The sequence below is a fragment of the Ischnura elegans genome, chromosome 8, assembly GCF_921293095.1.
Source record: "Ischnura elegans chromosome 8, ioIscEleg1.1, whole genome shotgun sequence".
Lineage (NCBI taxonomy): Eukaryota > Metazoa > Arthropoda > Insecta > Odonata > Coenagrionidae > Ischnura > Ischnura elegans.
In genome coordinates this window covers 1,344,776-1,359,060 of record NC_060253.1, presented here as the reverse complement: position 1 = coordinate 1,359,060, position 14,285 = coordinate 1,344,776, and the positions used below count along the sequence as shown (strand labels likewise).

The 14,285-nt window shown below is 38.8% G+C and overlaps 1 protein-coding gene across 1 annotated transcript in view; it reads left to right on the top strand.

Moving 5' to 3' along the window:
* The window catches only part of LOC124163742 (leishmanolysin-like peptidase), a 357,882-nt gene extending 346,352 nt beyond the window's left edge, over positions 1-11,530 (top strand). Inside the window, exons 13-16 of the mRNA XM_046540817.1 lie at positions 2,049-2,212; positions 2,453-2,572; positions 6,076-6,273; positions 7,926-11,530. Of these exons, the coding sequence (XP_046396773.1) occupies positions 2,049-2,212; positions 2,453-2,572; positions 6,076-6,264 (473 nt within the window). The 3' untranslated portion in view covers positions 6,265-6,273; positions 7,926-11,530. The remainder of the gene's footprint in view (positions 1-2,048; positions 2,213-2,452; positions 2,573-6,075; positions 6,274-7,925) is intronic.
* Positions 11,531-14,285: the final 2,755 nt, after the last annotated feature.

The window sequence follows — 14,285 nt, the reverse complement described above, 5'->3', positions numbered from 1 at the left end:
GGCAAAACAGAGAACATCAACGTTAATCAAATCACTTTTGAGCAAAATTTCTACGTCACATAATTTGTTGTTTAAACATTGAACATTTTGAAAATATAGTCACAAGTTCGTGGAGTCTTTTCCCGTAGAGTTTGTTTGTCTCCGTGTAACCATTCTGGTTTGGATACCTACAGTATCACTTGACTTACGATTTACCTGGGTAGGAGTGGCGTCAACTGATTGTGAACTGACCGTAGGCTCGGAGCTAACATCCGTGATGTCGACGGCAACATCGGCAACTATGATGTGATGTGGAGCTATCCTGGTTTCTGGTAAATGCAACTATAAACTCAACTGTATTATAGCATCACTCAGCCAATGGATCAGGGAGTAATTAGATTGCTTAAGGCACAATGTAGGAATTACATGATGCAATCACTTTAAGCTGCTGCAGAATTTGCGAATACAGTGTTAGTGGCGATCAAAAAAATATCAGGGCTGGATGCCATTAACCGGATTAATTTGGCAGTAAAAGTATTAAAACATCAACTGCTAAACAATGTTTCGCTTCCCTGACAGGCAGTATAAAAGAAGACAAAACCTACAAATCCGACGAAGAAGTAAATATAATCATCATATGTAAAGAAAACAAAAAATCCTAAGGAGAAATGTTGGTTTCATTCTTAGAACTAGCAGAACGCAGTCTCAACAAAGGTAACACTGATTTATTGAGGTAATATCTTACATGGGGCTATTGGCAACGTAGAGAGTTGTGTTAGACAGGAAAAAAGGAAAAACAGACAAAAATGATGGATTATATGGTTATTGTATGGATCGCTTTTTATGTTAATTTCTTCAAATAAACAAGTTTAACCGCAATGCGATGCTGGTCTTTTGTTATTTCAAAACAATTTCGTCTAAATGTAGAATTTGAGTCCAACCAACCTTTCAGGTGATGCATGTAATAGACGTGATTTGACTTTTGTGGTCTTTTATGAGTTGTCAGACCTTGAGTTAAGTGGAATGTGTATTGTCTCATTTGAAAAAAATGATGGTCCCGAGATTCTGCTAAACGGTGGTTTCACTGTACATCGTTCATAATTGAATATTATACAAGGAATCAATGCACTCTTAAATCTTCATTGAATAAATACTCATTAATTAAACATTGCATGAATTTGACAATAGGAATAAGAAGTAAAGTACAAAAAAGATGAAATACACTCCCTATCCTTACAACACTATAGATAAATCTCAGCCAAATAATCGGGAGCCTGCTGTGTTTGTGATTGCGTTCAAAGTCATTTGTTTCAATGCAATACTCAATGGGGCTGATGGATTGAGGCATTGCCCCGTGGAATTTATTCATATTGAATGAAGATTACTCTATGTTTTTCCACGTAAAATATTTATTAGATCACTGCCATGGTTTCGATGCCCTGCATCATCCTCAGGCGAGGAGTGCATTGATGGATCATCTTAAATACCTGCACGTATAAACCAGGAGGAGTGGGGAAACGGTAGAGGGAGGGGGAGGGTGGAAGGGGAGGGGTTGGGTTGTGAAAGCCACGGGAGTGTGAGGGAATGGGGGAGGAGGGTGGGGTGACTAACTGCAGTGAAAGGTGGGCTACGGAGGGAGAATACATTAAGAGGACATTAACAGAGTACAAAATTTTCCATTTTTAAGAGCATGAGCGGAGGTGGGGGTGGGCGAGGACGGTTGGAGGAGAAGGGGGAGAAAGGGAAACGACTGATGTGTGAAGGCCATGGGGTTGATGGAAGAGGTTGAGGGGTGGAGAGTCGGCTTTTGCTGCTTTGGCTTCCCCTTGGCTTTAACGGTGTGGACTCAGGAAGTGTTTTTCAAAGGTGGAAGCTATTTACTCCAAAAATTAAATTTGCCTAGGAAAAATTATTTGGCTTAGCTGGAATCATTTTGTTTCTGAATCCGAATGTCTTCGTGGCGAATTTCGTCCATGGTGTAAATAAATTTCTTCTTGACTTTTTGCTTTTCTTTCCTGTTACGTGCAGTATGTGCTTGCCTTCATTCGATCTTATCCTTCTTTTCCCAGCATCCCCTTACAACTTTGCGCTGGAGTCTTATGGTGAGGGATCGTTGTGTGTGGAGCAGGGGGGGCCGTGGGAAGAGCGTTCGTGCAAGGTGGTTCGTCAGTGGGGCCACTGGGGCGCTGGGTGCTACCAAGCATCGTGCCATGCCGGCAGATTGCACATCCAGGTATATATACATATATATGTATCATCCAAATGGCCATGGGCCAGCTCCACTCCACATTCACACTTATTCATTGTCTGTTGTACCTCGTTGAGGGGTGCAACTTTTCATTATCAGCAAGGACTGTTCAACCAATATGAAAACTGATATCATGAAACAAACTGTACTTGAAATTTAAGTTAGATAAATTTTGATGTAATATGTGTCAAAAATTTGCTTATTATTGTTGAATTGATCTTCCAGATAGAGAATCGTACATTCACTTGCTTCTATGCTGGTCAAGTGGTTACCATCCAGATATGGTCAAATGAATGGCTTCACAAGGGTAATATCATATGCCCTCCATGTAAGGATGTGTGCCAGGTGAGCACTCTTACGTTATACATTTTGTCATTAAATAAATTATTAAGTTGAGTTATTATAATTAGCAGCAATGGGAAAATTCTCTAAAACATGGGTGATTTGTGTTGATTTCAATTTCTAAATATGTACATAATAAGTTTCTTGCTACAAAGTTCTCTCCTCTAACGTCTCATAAGTAAAAGTATTTCTCATGAGAAGGTTTGTATTCTTGTATATATCAATGATGACTGAGCTTTTTTCGCTCATGCTATATTGACACCATTTTTTTCAGTTTGGAGAAAATTGTTTCATAATTTTATAGACTTTCTTTTTAATACGATTATCTCAAGTTATAAAGGATTTAGTGCAAGTCTTCATGTTGTTATTCAGTTGGAATGGTCTCCCAATGAGTAAAAATACCTCTTCGATCAAATACCACATGTGAGGTCTCAGATGTAACTTGCATGTAACTTTCAGAGACCTCTCTGAGATGTCAATTGGCCCTAATTATTGTCTGTGAGAAATAAATTTAGTAACCAGGTGACTGTGTGCGGTGGAGAATCCTTAGTTTTTAAATGATTGTTCAGGCAACAATTCATGGTTGCAAGTAACATAAAATTTTGTTGTTGATAGGGACCAGTTGGAAGAATAACCGGAAAATATGGTTAGGAAATAGAAATGAAAGAGGAGAAAGGCTCCTGGAATTCTGCACGGAGCACAAATTAGTGGTTGCCAACACCCTATTTAAGAATCACATGCGAAGAAGATACACATGGAAAATGCCAGGAGACAAAAGACGATTTCAACTAGACTATATTTTAGTGAAGCAGAGGTTAAGGAACCAGATAAAGGGCTGTAAAAGCTACCCGGGGGCAGATATCGACAGTGATCATAATCTAGTGATGATGAAATGCCATCTGAAATTCAAGAAATTGAAGAAATCAGCAAAGAACACCTGGCAATTAGAGAAACTAAAGGAGCCAAAAAATCAGCAGGCCTTTCAAGAAGTAATGGAGCGCAAGATAGGATTAGATCAGACTGAAAAATCAATGGAGAATAACTGGACTAACATAAAAAGTGGGTTTCAGGAGGCCGCTAGAGAAGTTCTAGGGAGAAGAAAATGTGTTAAGAAAAAGCAGTGGATCACGGATGAAGTCCTAGACCTCATTGAAGAACGGAGAAAGTATAAGAATACGAATACTGAGGAAGGACAGGCTTGCTACAAGAGAATAAAGAATGAGATTTGCCGCAAAGCTAGGAAAGCCAGAGAGGTGTGGATGAGGAACATATGTGAGGACGTACAAAATAACCTCGTACAAGGGAAAGTGGAAGCGGCCTATAGAATAGTGAGGAACCATATCAAGGAACGAAACACAAAATGTAATACCATAAGGGACATGAATGGAAACATTCTGATTGAAAACGAAGACAAAGCCGAGAGATGGAAGGAATACCTGGAGGAATTATACAACGGAAGCAAGCTTAGCTCAAAAGTTATCGAAGAGGAAAGTGAAGTTGAAAAGGATGACATTGGAGCAAGCATCTTAAGATCGAAATTTGACGCTGCAATAAGAGACCTGCGAAAGAATAAGGCCCCAGGAATAGATGACATTCCAGCCGAGCTAATAAAAAATGCAGGAGATAAGGTCTTAACTCAACTGTATAAAACTATCTGTGATATGTACTCAACAGGAGATTTACCTAGTGACGTCGAGAAGAACATCATCATCCCCATACCCAAAAAGAAGAGAGTTGAGAAGTGCAAAGAATTTAGGACCATAAGCCTGACGACACATGCGTCGAAGATTCTGACAAGAATCATTCACAGGAGAATTGAATGGAGAGCAGAAGAATTCCTGGATGAGGACCAATTCTGATTTGGGAAAAGCAGGGGAACAAGGGAAGCAATTTCGGCTCTTAGGATGATCATAGAGAAGAGAATGGAGAAAAACAAACCGACTTCCATAGCATTTGTCGATTTAGAGAAGGCCTTTGATAATGTGGAATGGAATTCAATGCTTAGAATTCTGAAATAAATCGGCGTACTCTACAATGATCGTAGAATTATTCATAGTTTGTATAAAAACCAAGTAGCTGTGATGAAATGTGGACCAAACGGTGCAGAAGCAAGAATAAGAAAAGGGGCGAGCCAAGGTTGTGCGCTTTCCCCCTTAATTTTTAATGTTTACATAGAGAAAGCCATCAACGAAATCAAGCAGAAAGCTTCGGGTGTAAATATCTACGGACAAAAAATTAGTATGCTGCGATTTGCTGACGACATAGCAGTCATAGCCGAGACAGAGAAGGATTTGAAGAAGACGTTGACAAACATGGAAAGGACAATGGCCAGATATCAGCTGAAAATCAACAAAAAGAAGACTAAAATATTAGTTTGCAGCAAAAGAGAGGAGGCTAAAACAAACATCAACCTAGGAAAGCATAGGCTTGAAGAGGTGAACGAGTTCTCTTACCTGGGAAGCCGAATTACCGGCGATGGACGGAGCAAGAAAGAAATACACAGTAGAATAGCGCAGGCGAAGAGGGCTTTCTACAAAAAGAAGAATCTTCTTACAGCTGAAAATACCAGCATAGAAGTAAGGAAACAATTCATCAGATGCTAAATATGGAGTACGTTTCTCTATGGAAGCGAGGCTTGGACGTTGACAGCAGCAGAGAAGTCGAGAGTGGAAGCATTCGAAATGTGGAGCTACCGAAGAATGATGAAGATAAAATGGATTGACCGTGTGAGTAACCAGGAAGTGCTAAGGAGAGTGGGAGAAAAGAGAAGCCTCCTAAAAACATTAAGCAGAAGAAGGGACAACTTAGTTGGCCACATTTTGAGGCACGATGGTCGGATGAAGACAATCGTTGAAGGACAGGTGGAAGGGACAAAGGGCAAGGGACGGCCCCGAATGAGTTATATAGGACAGGTTATAAAGGATGTAAAAGAGAATAAATATGTAGCTATGAAGAGATTAGCGGATAGGAGAGAGAAATGGAGAGCTGCGTCAAACCAATCTTAGGATTGTTGACTAATGGTGATGATGATGAGGGACCAGTTTTGGTTTTAAATTCATAGATCTTGATTTGAAATAGTAACGCATCCAATTTTTGCAAACGTTATTTGTGCATACGTAGGAATGAAGCTATTCATAATATACATATTTAAATAACTATGTATGAATGTCCGATTGCAGAAACCAATGATTGATTACAGTGCTAATGATATGTAAATTAATATTGGTTCATCAGTGGAATGAACCTCAAATGCCATCAGAAACAAATGCTGGAAATATTAAGAAATAACATGTTGAATTGATTACTGACATTTTAAAAGATAACCTATGCATTAATTTTAAACATCTGCTTAGGAAGCCAAAATGTGACATTTAACTTGTTATTCCATTCAGCCTGTTTTGGAAGCTCTCGGCTGTGAGAGATGACCTTTGGAGCTCTGCTCAGTGCTTAATGTGCTGGGTTTTCTATTGCATTGGTCTAATTTGTGTTGAATTGCTTCTGTGTAGAGCAAGCTGGAGGCTGAAGGAGACAGGTGCAAAGATGATATAGAGCCCTTGGATGCAGCGTATCGGAACCATATAGCTGCTCAGCAACAGAGGCTGATTGATGATCCTGTTTGCGGAGCGGTGGAGCTGCAATCTCCTGTGGCATTGCTTGTTACTGTGTTATTGGTCATACCACTCATACAAAGGTAGCGTACAAAGGTGAGTTGAGAGAGGCACTCATTTCATGAGGAGATCATTTGATGTTGCACTCACGGCCGTGCGGGGGATATATTCTGCATTGGGCTCACATCAGTCCTCCTTGTTACATCCTATAATGTAAGCCTATGGAGGGTGATGAATGCAGAAGAATCATGCTCACGAAATTGCCTTAAAGATTTCCCCTGTCATCACACGAGAGAGAGAGGCCCCATTCTGGGCGATCCGACAATAGGAAGCGAGAACTGGAACTGCGCATCCAACGAGAATGGGAAGGAGGGTGGCAGAGCCACGCCAATCACACTGACATATTCTGTTCTATTCTTCAACAATCACATACACAAAATCCTTCCCCCTCCTAACATTATTCTTTAACACATGTGTAAGAGGGATGATGAAGCAGGTGTCTCAATGAATATATATTTTTTTAAATGTTTCAAATTAATTTTTCTCGTATGTTTTCTGCAAATCCACTTGCCTTAGCAAATTAACAAAATCAAGTTATATGTTAGCATCACATACTAGTTATATTATTTAATGAAAAAAGTATTTCATTAACCATTAGTTTCCACTTTATGCCAGATTGTTTGCATTTGCTATTTTACTTGCGCCAAATGGAGATCATGTGTTGGTGCCATTGGAGGCTATGGTGTTCTTAGAGCACAATATTTTGGCTGATGTGGAAGGCAAGAATGGAAAAGGAAGACCTCGGACAAAATATATGGAACAAGTAATGAGAGATGTGAAAGAGAAGAATTACGTAGGTGTGAAAAGATTAGCTGATAGGAGAACTGAGTGGAGAGCTGCGTCAAACTAATCCTAGGATTGTTGACTAGTGATGATGATGATGATGTGGTAGATATGTTGCTGTATCATGTGATGGGTTAACAAAATGGGAGTTCCTACTCCAGTGATAATTGCATTGGCTATTAGCTTTGACAGTTCTTTTGTTTCCACATTTTTCTGACTGACTTGAAAACGAAATGTAAGGTTTATTTCTATTTGTAAATTGCACTATTTCCCAATCGCAAATTAGCATTTTGTTTAAAGTACATAATGTGTTCTCTTAATCTGTACTAGATAGTTGTCTTACGAGGAAGGGTGGGACTGATAATTTCACTTTCACAACCATGTATATTTAAATTTTTGTGAAATAGACCTTTTTTAAGTACGTAATATGTAGTACATATTATTTTCTGATAACAGTTTTTCACTAAATTTACTTTATCATACATTGATGTCATTTGTATATTTTATGAAATTTAGCAATACTACTACTATGGTGGCCTAACTATACCAGTTTACCCTTATGCTCTGACTCATAAGTATCGCAGAAAAAATCATCGATGATGGCCTGGATAGCGTAATGTTAAATATTGTTCAAGAAACCTTTGAATTCAGTGTGTGGCTTCCATATCTTTAATGAAATACTTATGTAGCATGAAACGCATTTGTGGTAATTAATGAAGGTTTATCGTTAATCAGTTTTTACAGATAAAAAGAGATGGAATAATAACTTCATGTAGCCCAATGATATGCTTTATCATCCTAAATTGTGCTTCAATTTCCTACTGCACAAAATCTAGTGCATCACCTATTTTATTGGCTTAACGTCATATTCACATATTAATCATTAACTTTTCCTCAATTTACAGGTCTTCTGCTAGAAGATAATTTGTTTGTGGCCTCAAGGCCATTGACCACTCCAGCTATTGAGTACCTCTCTGCAACCGGCAATAGCCTTGTATTGAGTGCTATGCACGGAACACTGCTATTTCACCGGTTCATCACAACATTCCTGATATCCATTGTGGAAACGTGGATGTGTAAACATATGTATACATATAGGTATATTCTCAACGAGACATTTTTATGTTATATCAATGTATATTTTGTCTGATACTCATTCATGTGTGTACATATTTGTGTGTATGTGTGCGTGTGTAAGTGTGAATGAAAAGCAGTGAATGTGCTGATTATCATTGACCATTGAGACTTTTTAATGGCCTTTCATATCCCAAGGGGGAATGTGATCTTTTGAAAGCACACATGTGATTACCCCGAAGTGTGTTGATTGTTCATTGAAATTTCAAACTTGAAAGTGCTGTATCTTTGTATGCACAAATCATGTGGTTTACTTGCATGAGCAGTGCTCTTATTTGTGAAAGATTTGTATATGCAACTGCACACTACCTATAAGGATCGAGATGCTCTTCATTTTTCAGTGGTGCATACACACATCCTATCAGCCAAAATGTGTCATGTTGTCTTCAATGTTTCCCCTAGTGCTACACAACACATTGATCAACGAGTGAGTATATTTTAATGCTTTGTTTAAATCAAAGCATTGCAAATTAATAAAAGCAGAACTTGGGCATGGATAGGTTATAAATAAATAATTCAAATAAGCTAATTTACACAACTACTCTATGATCTCGGAAATGAATTGAAGTTTGACCAAGAGACAGTTTAAAGTTTATGTTTGAATAGCTCTCATCTGCTGAACATTTTTGTCTCTTTCTGTAAATCGCTGTGGTGTCTTAAGTATTGATACAGTAGTATTTTATCTTGCAATTGCTCTGAACATAAGTGCCAGATTGAAGATCGCAAGAGCAGATGGAATACCAAGTATGCAGTGATATTTATGAGGATCATAAAATCAAACTTTATTGTTATAGGAGGAAGGGAAATGAAAAAAATGATGTCAAGTGATTGAAATTGTGGATAAAACTTTTGGGAATTGAGGAATGTGTTACCAGGAGTAATTATGAATATATTGTGTTGCTTGCTAGTCTATGAACTATATTGCTTGAGCGTAATCGTACGTGAGAATGAAATACAGCCAAAATTGTCTCTCTACTCTCTCCCTTTCTTATAAAATTGGGATATCTGATATTCATAGCATATTTTACCAGGTGATCATAATCTCCTAGTTACCTAGAAACTAATACTAAGGTTAGTCGTGAAGTATCTGGTTCCATCCCCCTGACCCTAAGCGTTAGTGATGATTGCTCAAACCAGTAATGCAAATATTTTGGTATTCTACAACAGCTACTATGATGATTTTACAATCAGTTTTTTTTTAAATTTCGCTTGTGTTTTATTGCTTGAAGAGTGTTTGGAGAGTACTACCGATACTGGAATGCCCAACGAATACATTTGTATCAACTTCCGATGAAATCCATGATGAAAGAACACGAATGGTAATTTCCACTCTTTTAAATTCCAAAACAACCAACAACAACCAACCCAGGTTTCAACACCTTGTGTCATTTTCAATTTGTTATACAAGCAACACTCTCTCCGCATTTACACACAGAGTAGAGGTGGGAGCATGTGGAATTGGGTGGGGGGGGGAAACAGTTTGGGGGAACAAATGGATGAAGGAACAGAAAACGAGTGTGGAGCGTGAGCGAAGGCCAGGGTTTCGACGTCATGGGTTAACTTACTTGTTAAAGTTTAAAGCTTATAAATTTCTCCATTTCTCAAATCTGTGGCATCCCTAGCTTGAAGTCCTGGGTTTGATGGGGATGGGGGTTGCAGGGCCTCTTTTCCTTCTGGCAACTGCCCAAAATACCTACGTCTGCTCAAGAGGCTGCTTGCCCACGTTCACCCATTTCCCATTTTGCCTTACAGCTACATTTCATAATTTCTGCTGCAAAGTCATTTTTAATAAATGTATCGATGATTTGTGGATTGCAGAAATAGGTGCCTATAATTAGATTATACATCAAATCTGTGGCCATTTCAGTGAAAACTAACTGTATCTGTAAATTGCAGCATCATGCAAATGAAAGTTATTGCTTATTAAATGAAATATGTATGTGGTTTTCAAATGCATGTGAATTGACATCAAATTACTAGCGTAGGCTATTTGTGTACCACAAAAACTCCCCTTCAAGCAAATTTCTGGCTATGTGCCTGATGGTGTTCTAAAACAAGCAAATGGCTAGTGGCAGGGGGGATTAGGACTCCAGATGTGTGAGAATTCAAAAAGGAACAAGTGACATGTACGGATAGATTGGACCACATGAGTTCATTTGCTAAAGTAATCAGTTTCTCTGGGAAAAGAACTGATTCCCTTATCTTTCTGACCTGCAAAATATCCCATTTATTTTATTGATTCTAATGGATCTAGAAATATAGAACCAAGCCTTGATGATGTTCTCCATGTCACTAGGAAAGTTATCTTCTTGATTGCTCTAATGATCAAAGCCTAACGACTGGCCTCTTGTCGTCTAACGGCTCCCAACCTAATCTATGACTTATCTATGATTAAGTAATGTAATGTTCTCCATTTGCTCGTACAGGTGTTTGATAAAGTCAGCCCATGTGTTTTAATAATTTTGTTGAGTTAATCTTATTGTTGTTGATCCCACCTGCTTGTTGCATATTCAAGGCATGGCACGGTGAGTACGATAAGTTTGAGAAATGCTATTCGATAAAATCTTATTACCAAATTTTGTAATGCATTTGGTCAAGCCAAAAATTTCACTTGGGTAAAGCTTATTTTCCGAACTTGAACTAACTGTTATTATACTGAATTGTGCTAAGAGAGAGCTCTGCTGTGTTTCATTCCAATCAGGCTCCCTGAAGTCACCACAAAAGAGTTTGTTTTTGAGGAATTGAATGGATATCACTCTAGACAGGATAAGTGAACCTCTTGTTGAGGCTCAAATATTGAATGTCAGACAAGCTGTCGTAATTACATCGAAAATTCTTTGGAGATGTTGCTTTGGTGTGGTCCTAGAGGTATCGCTCCTCATGTATTTCTCTTATTGTTGGGTAACTTCTCATTACTTATGGAAAATTCATTCTAATTGCAAATTATTCCAGGTGTATTATAGATGGATCTAATGCGATCAAACTCAGTCTTTTACATTTCTTTGTCATTTACTGCTAAAAATTTAAGGGTGGTTCATCATCGGGCATTTTGGTGCAATTAATGTATTTTGACTTGTTCACATTGCATAGGTATGAAAAGAATGAAAGTTTCTGTTTACCTACAGTGCATGCTGGCATACATACCTACATGCTCAGTATGTGTAGGGAAGGTGTGAACAATTATTTTTTATGATGCTTTAAAGGTGATCAATGCTATCTATAGTGACATGAAATTGTTCGAAACATATCACATGTTATATGTATGAATGTAACTATAATGTTGAGGCGTACCTAAAGATGTTGTTTATTGGTTAGAATTGGAAAGAAAATATTTTACTTGCATGCAAAGAATTAAAAAAATCACACATCCAACATACATATTTCGGAACTCCAATTTATTCTTTGTATTTAATCACATTTTTACTCATGCTTCTCTGCATTTATCACCATTTTATTAACCGTGGGAGCTGGTGGCAGACTGGTCCAATCATCTTATGGAAAGCTCCTGATAAGTTTTTCACCTTAAATGTGGCCTATTCCATTTGTTCCTTAAAAACATTAATTAAAGCCCAGTGAGAAATGGGTGGTGGAATCCACGTGGAACCCACGTGGAAAATTAATGTGGATACCACGTGTTTTTGGTCGTGGAATCAACGTGGAACCCACGTGGAAATTTGGTGGAAAAATTAAAACAGCAGTTGGTGCTGTCCTAAAACCATTAAAACCTCAACCACTCTATATCTAAACCTTCTATATATGTGTCTACGATTTTTCATGTGCTCTCATGGCTGCCTTTCCACGAATTATATAAAAATAGAATGTGCGATACATTTTCACATAACTAGCGTGGTTTCAGGATGATAAATGACGCAATGTCACCAGAGAGTTAAGTTCCACAAATTAGAAATTCTGTTTAACATTTTATGATAATCACCACAAATCCACTTGAAATCAACGTGGATTCCACGTGGGTCCAACCACTCAATATCCACCACCACCAAATATCCACCACTCAACGTGGATTCCTCGTGGGTTCCACGTGGATTCCACCACCCATTTCTCACTGGGAGGTGCCACCGGAAAATTTGTTCAGCGTAAAGTCATTCCATAGCTATTTTTATTCATGGCCATCCTGAAGCATGTACAGTTAACTCACAAGTGAGTCATCTTCTCTCACAGTTAACTTTGTATCTGGTAAGGTTAGAAAAAGTACAGAAAAAGTACATGATAGAGCTGTACATATTGCAAAGAAAACCTTGAAGATGAAAATAATATGATTGGGACGAAGGAGTAAATAGGTAAGGATGAATTGGGTTGAACATCTATGAGGTTGAGTTTGCTGTGGAAAAAGTCTGAATTTGGGAAATGCAGCAGCAGTGGGCACGATACCATTTGAAAGTGAAAGACAAGGAGGAACTTTTTAGCATTGTTAGAAAAATGATATAATGAAGGCTGATTGGTGAAGAATTGTTCTAGATGTTGTGGTGGTTTTCACGTGTCATTCATCAGAAGTTCCAGCTGTATGTATCTCTAAAGGCTAGAACATGGTAGTGCTACAGAATCTCACGCATACGATAAGATACTCAGGTAAGAAGTAGGACACATTGTGAAGTAGACTTCAATCCCAGAATTATTTCATGGCTCTTGTAATATGTACTGGATTTTGCTGTTACATACATATCTGCATTTCAAAGAACAAATGAAAATGATGATTGACAAGACTCCATCGTCCCTTCAGCCTGAATGTAATCCACCTCCCCAATTATCCCTGGTCGTGAAGGAAAGTGACCTTGCCGCAGTGGAGGTGGATGAATGACGAGTGATGGATGGATTAAGGTCATTCTTTGTGGGGGAAGTTCACCACTGTCCTCACCGTCTTGCAATACCGCTTAAAAATTATGAGTTATGACAAGTGAATTTTAGATATTCTTCAGCTATCTTCAATTATTGTTTTGCAGCTAGTGAAATAAAAACTTACATTTGAGAGCCACCTTTAAGTTTTACTGTAGGCATCTGCAACACCCAGCATCAGCATCCGTCTTCCAGATATCTGTAATGTCCGCTGACCATCGTTGGCAAATTAAAGCTTTGTCTTACCTTGCCCTGAAGACATCCTGCAGTGGAGTTGCACTCTGGCCAATACACACATATGCACGTACGCTAGTGCAGGGGGCTGATGCTTTTTATGTCCTTCCTTCTCGATGGCTGGCAGTTTCAGCCTATGTATGTCTTCACTCCAGAATATCCTGTGAGGGGGTTTGGTATGTACTATGATTTGATTTGTGTGCTCATTTCATCAGCCATCATTGGGGTTAACTGTGATAATGAATACCACAATACCATGTAAGGAAAATCTCTTAGCAGTAGTACATACGTTGATCTGCCTTCTTTGGCGTACCTGCAGAAGCAACTTACGATTTAGAAGGATATTTAACAGCATTCCTTACCTATTCTTTCCTAGAATCTTATTCTTGCCTTAAATAAGTCCCTTAGATTACGATAAGCTCATCATGTTTCTCCGTAAGAAAACCATAAGAATGGGATACTTACTTTGTGCTATCTGGGCAGTGGGAACGAAACCCTAGGGCGGGCTCGCAGTGATACACTCCTGGGGCAGGGACTGTAAGCGCTAGCTTTTCTCCTCTGTACCCAGAAGGGGGGAGGACAGAAAGGAAAAAGGATTGGAGGCATCGCCGCGATGAGAGCCCGACGATACCTCCAGGGAAAGGACGGGGGAGGAAGGGCGGGGACGAGGAGTCCCGCACCGTCACAAAGGCGGGCGGGCCCTACTATCAGCGAAACCAAGCGATACGCTATTAATATTCTACCAATTCTAGTAGATTTTCCTATAAGGAAGAAAAATCTATCGATCGAATCGGTAGATTGTGCTATCTGGGCAGTTGTATCCAAGGTAATCAATCTATTTCTTGGAAATAAAGAAATAAAACTTTGTAAGGCTCACTTTTATTTTAATATGGGCACGACCCGGGTTTCATAACTTGGTTACATCTTCAGGTGACTGACTTATTCTGTCTGACGTATTCTATTTATGTTTGCCTATTGTTTTCCTTTCTTGTTGACGTGATGATTTACAGGGGTATGAGGGAGGGATAAGTCTAGTCGCCATTAAA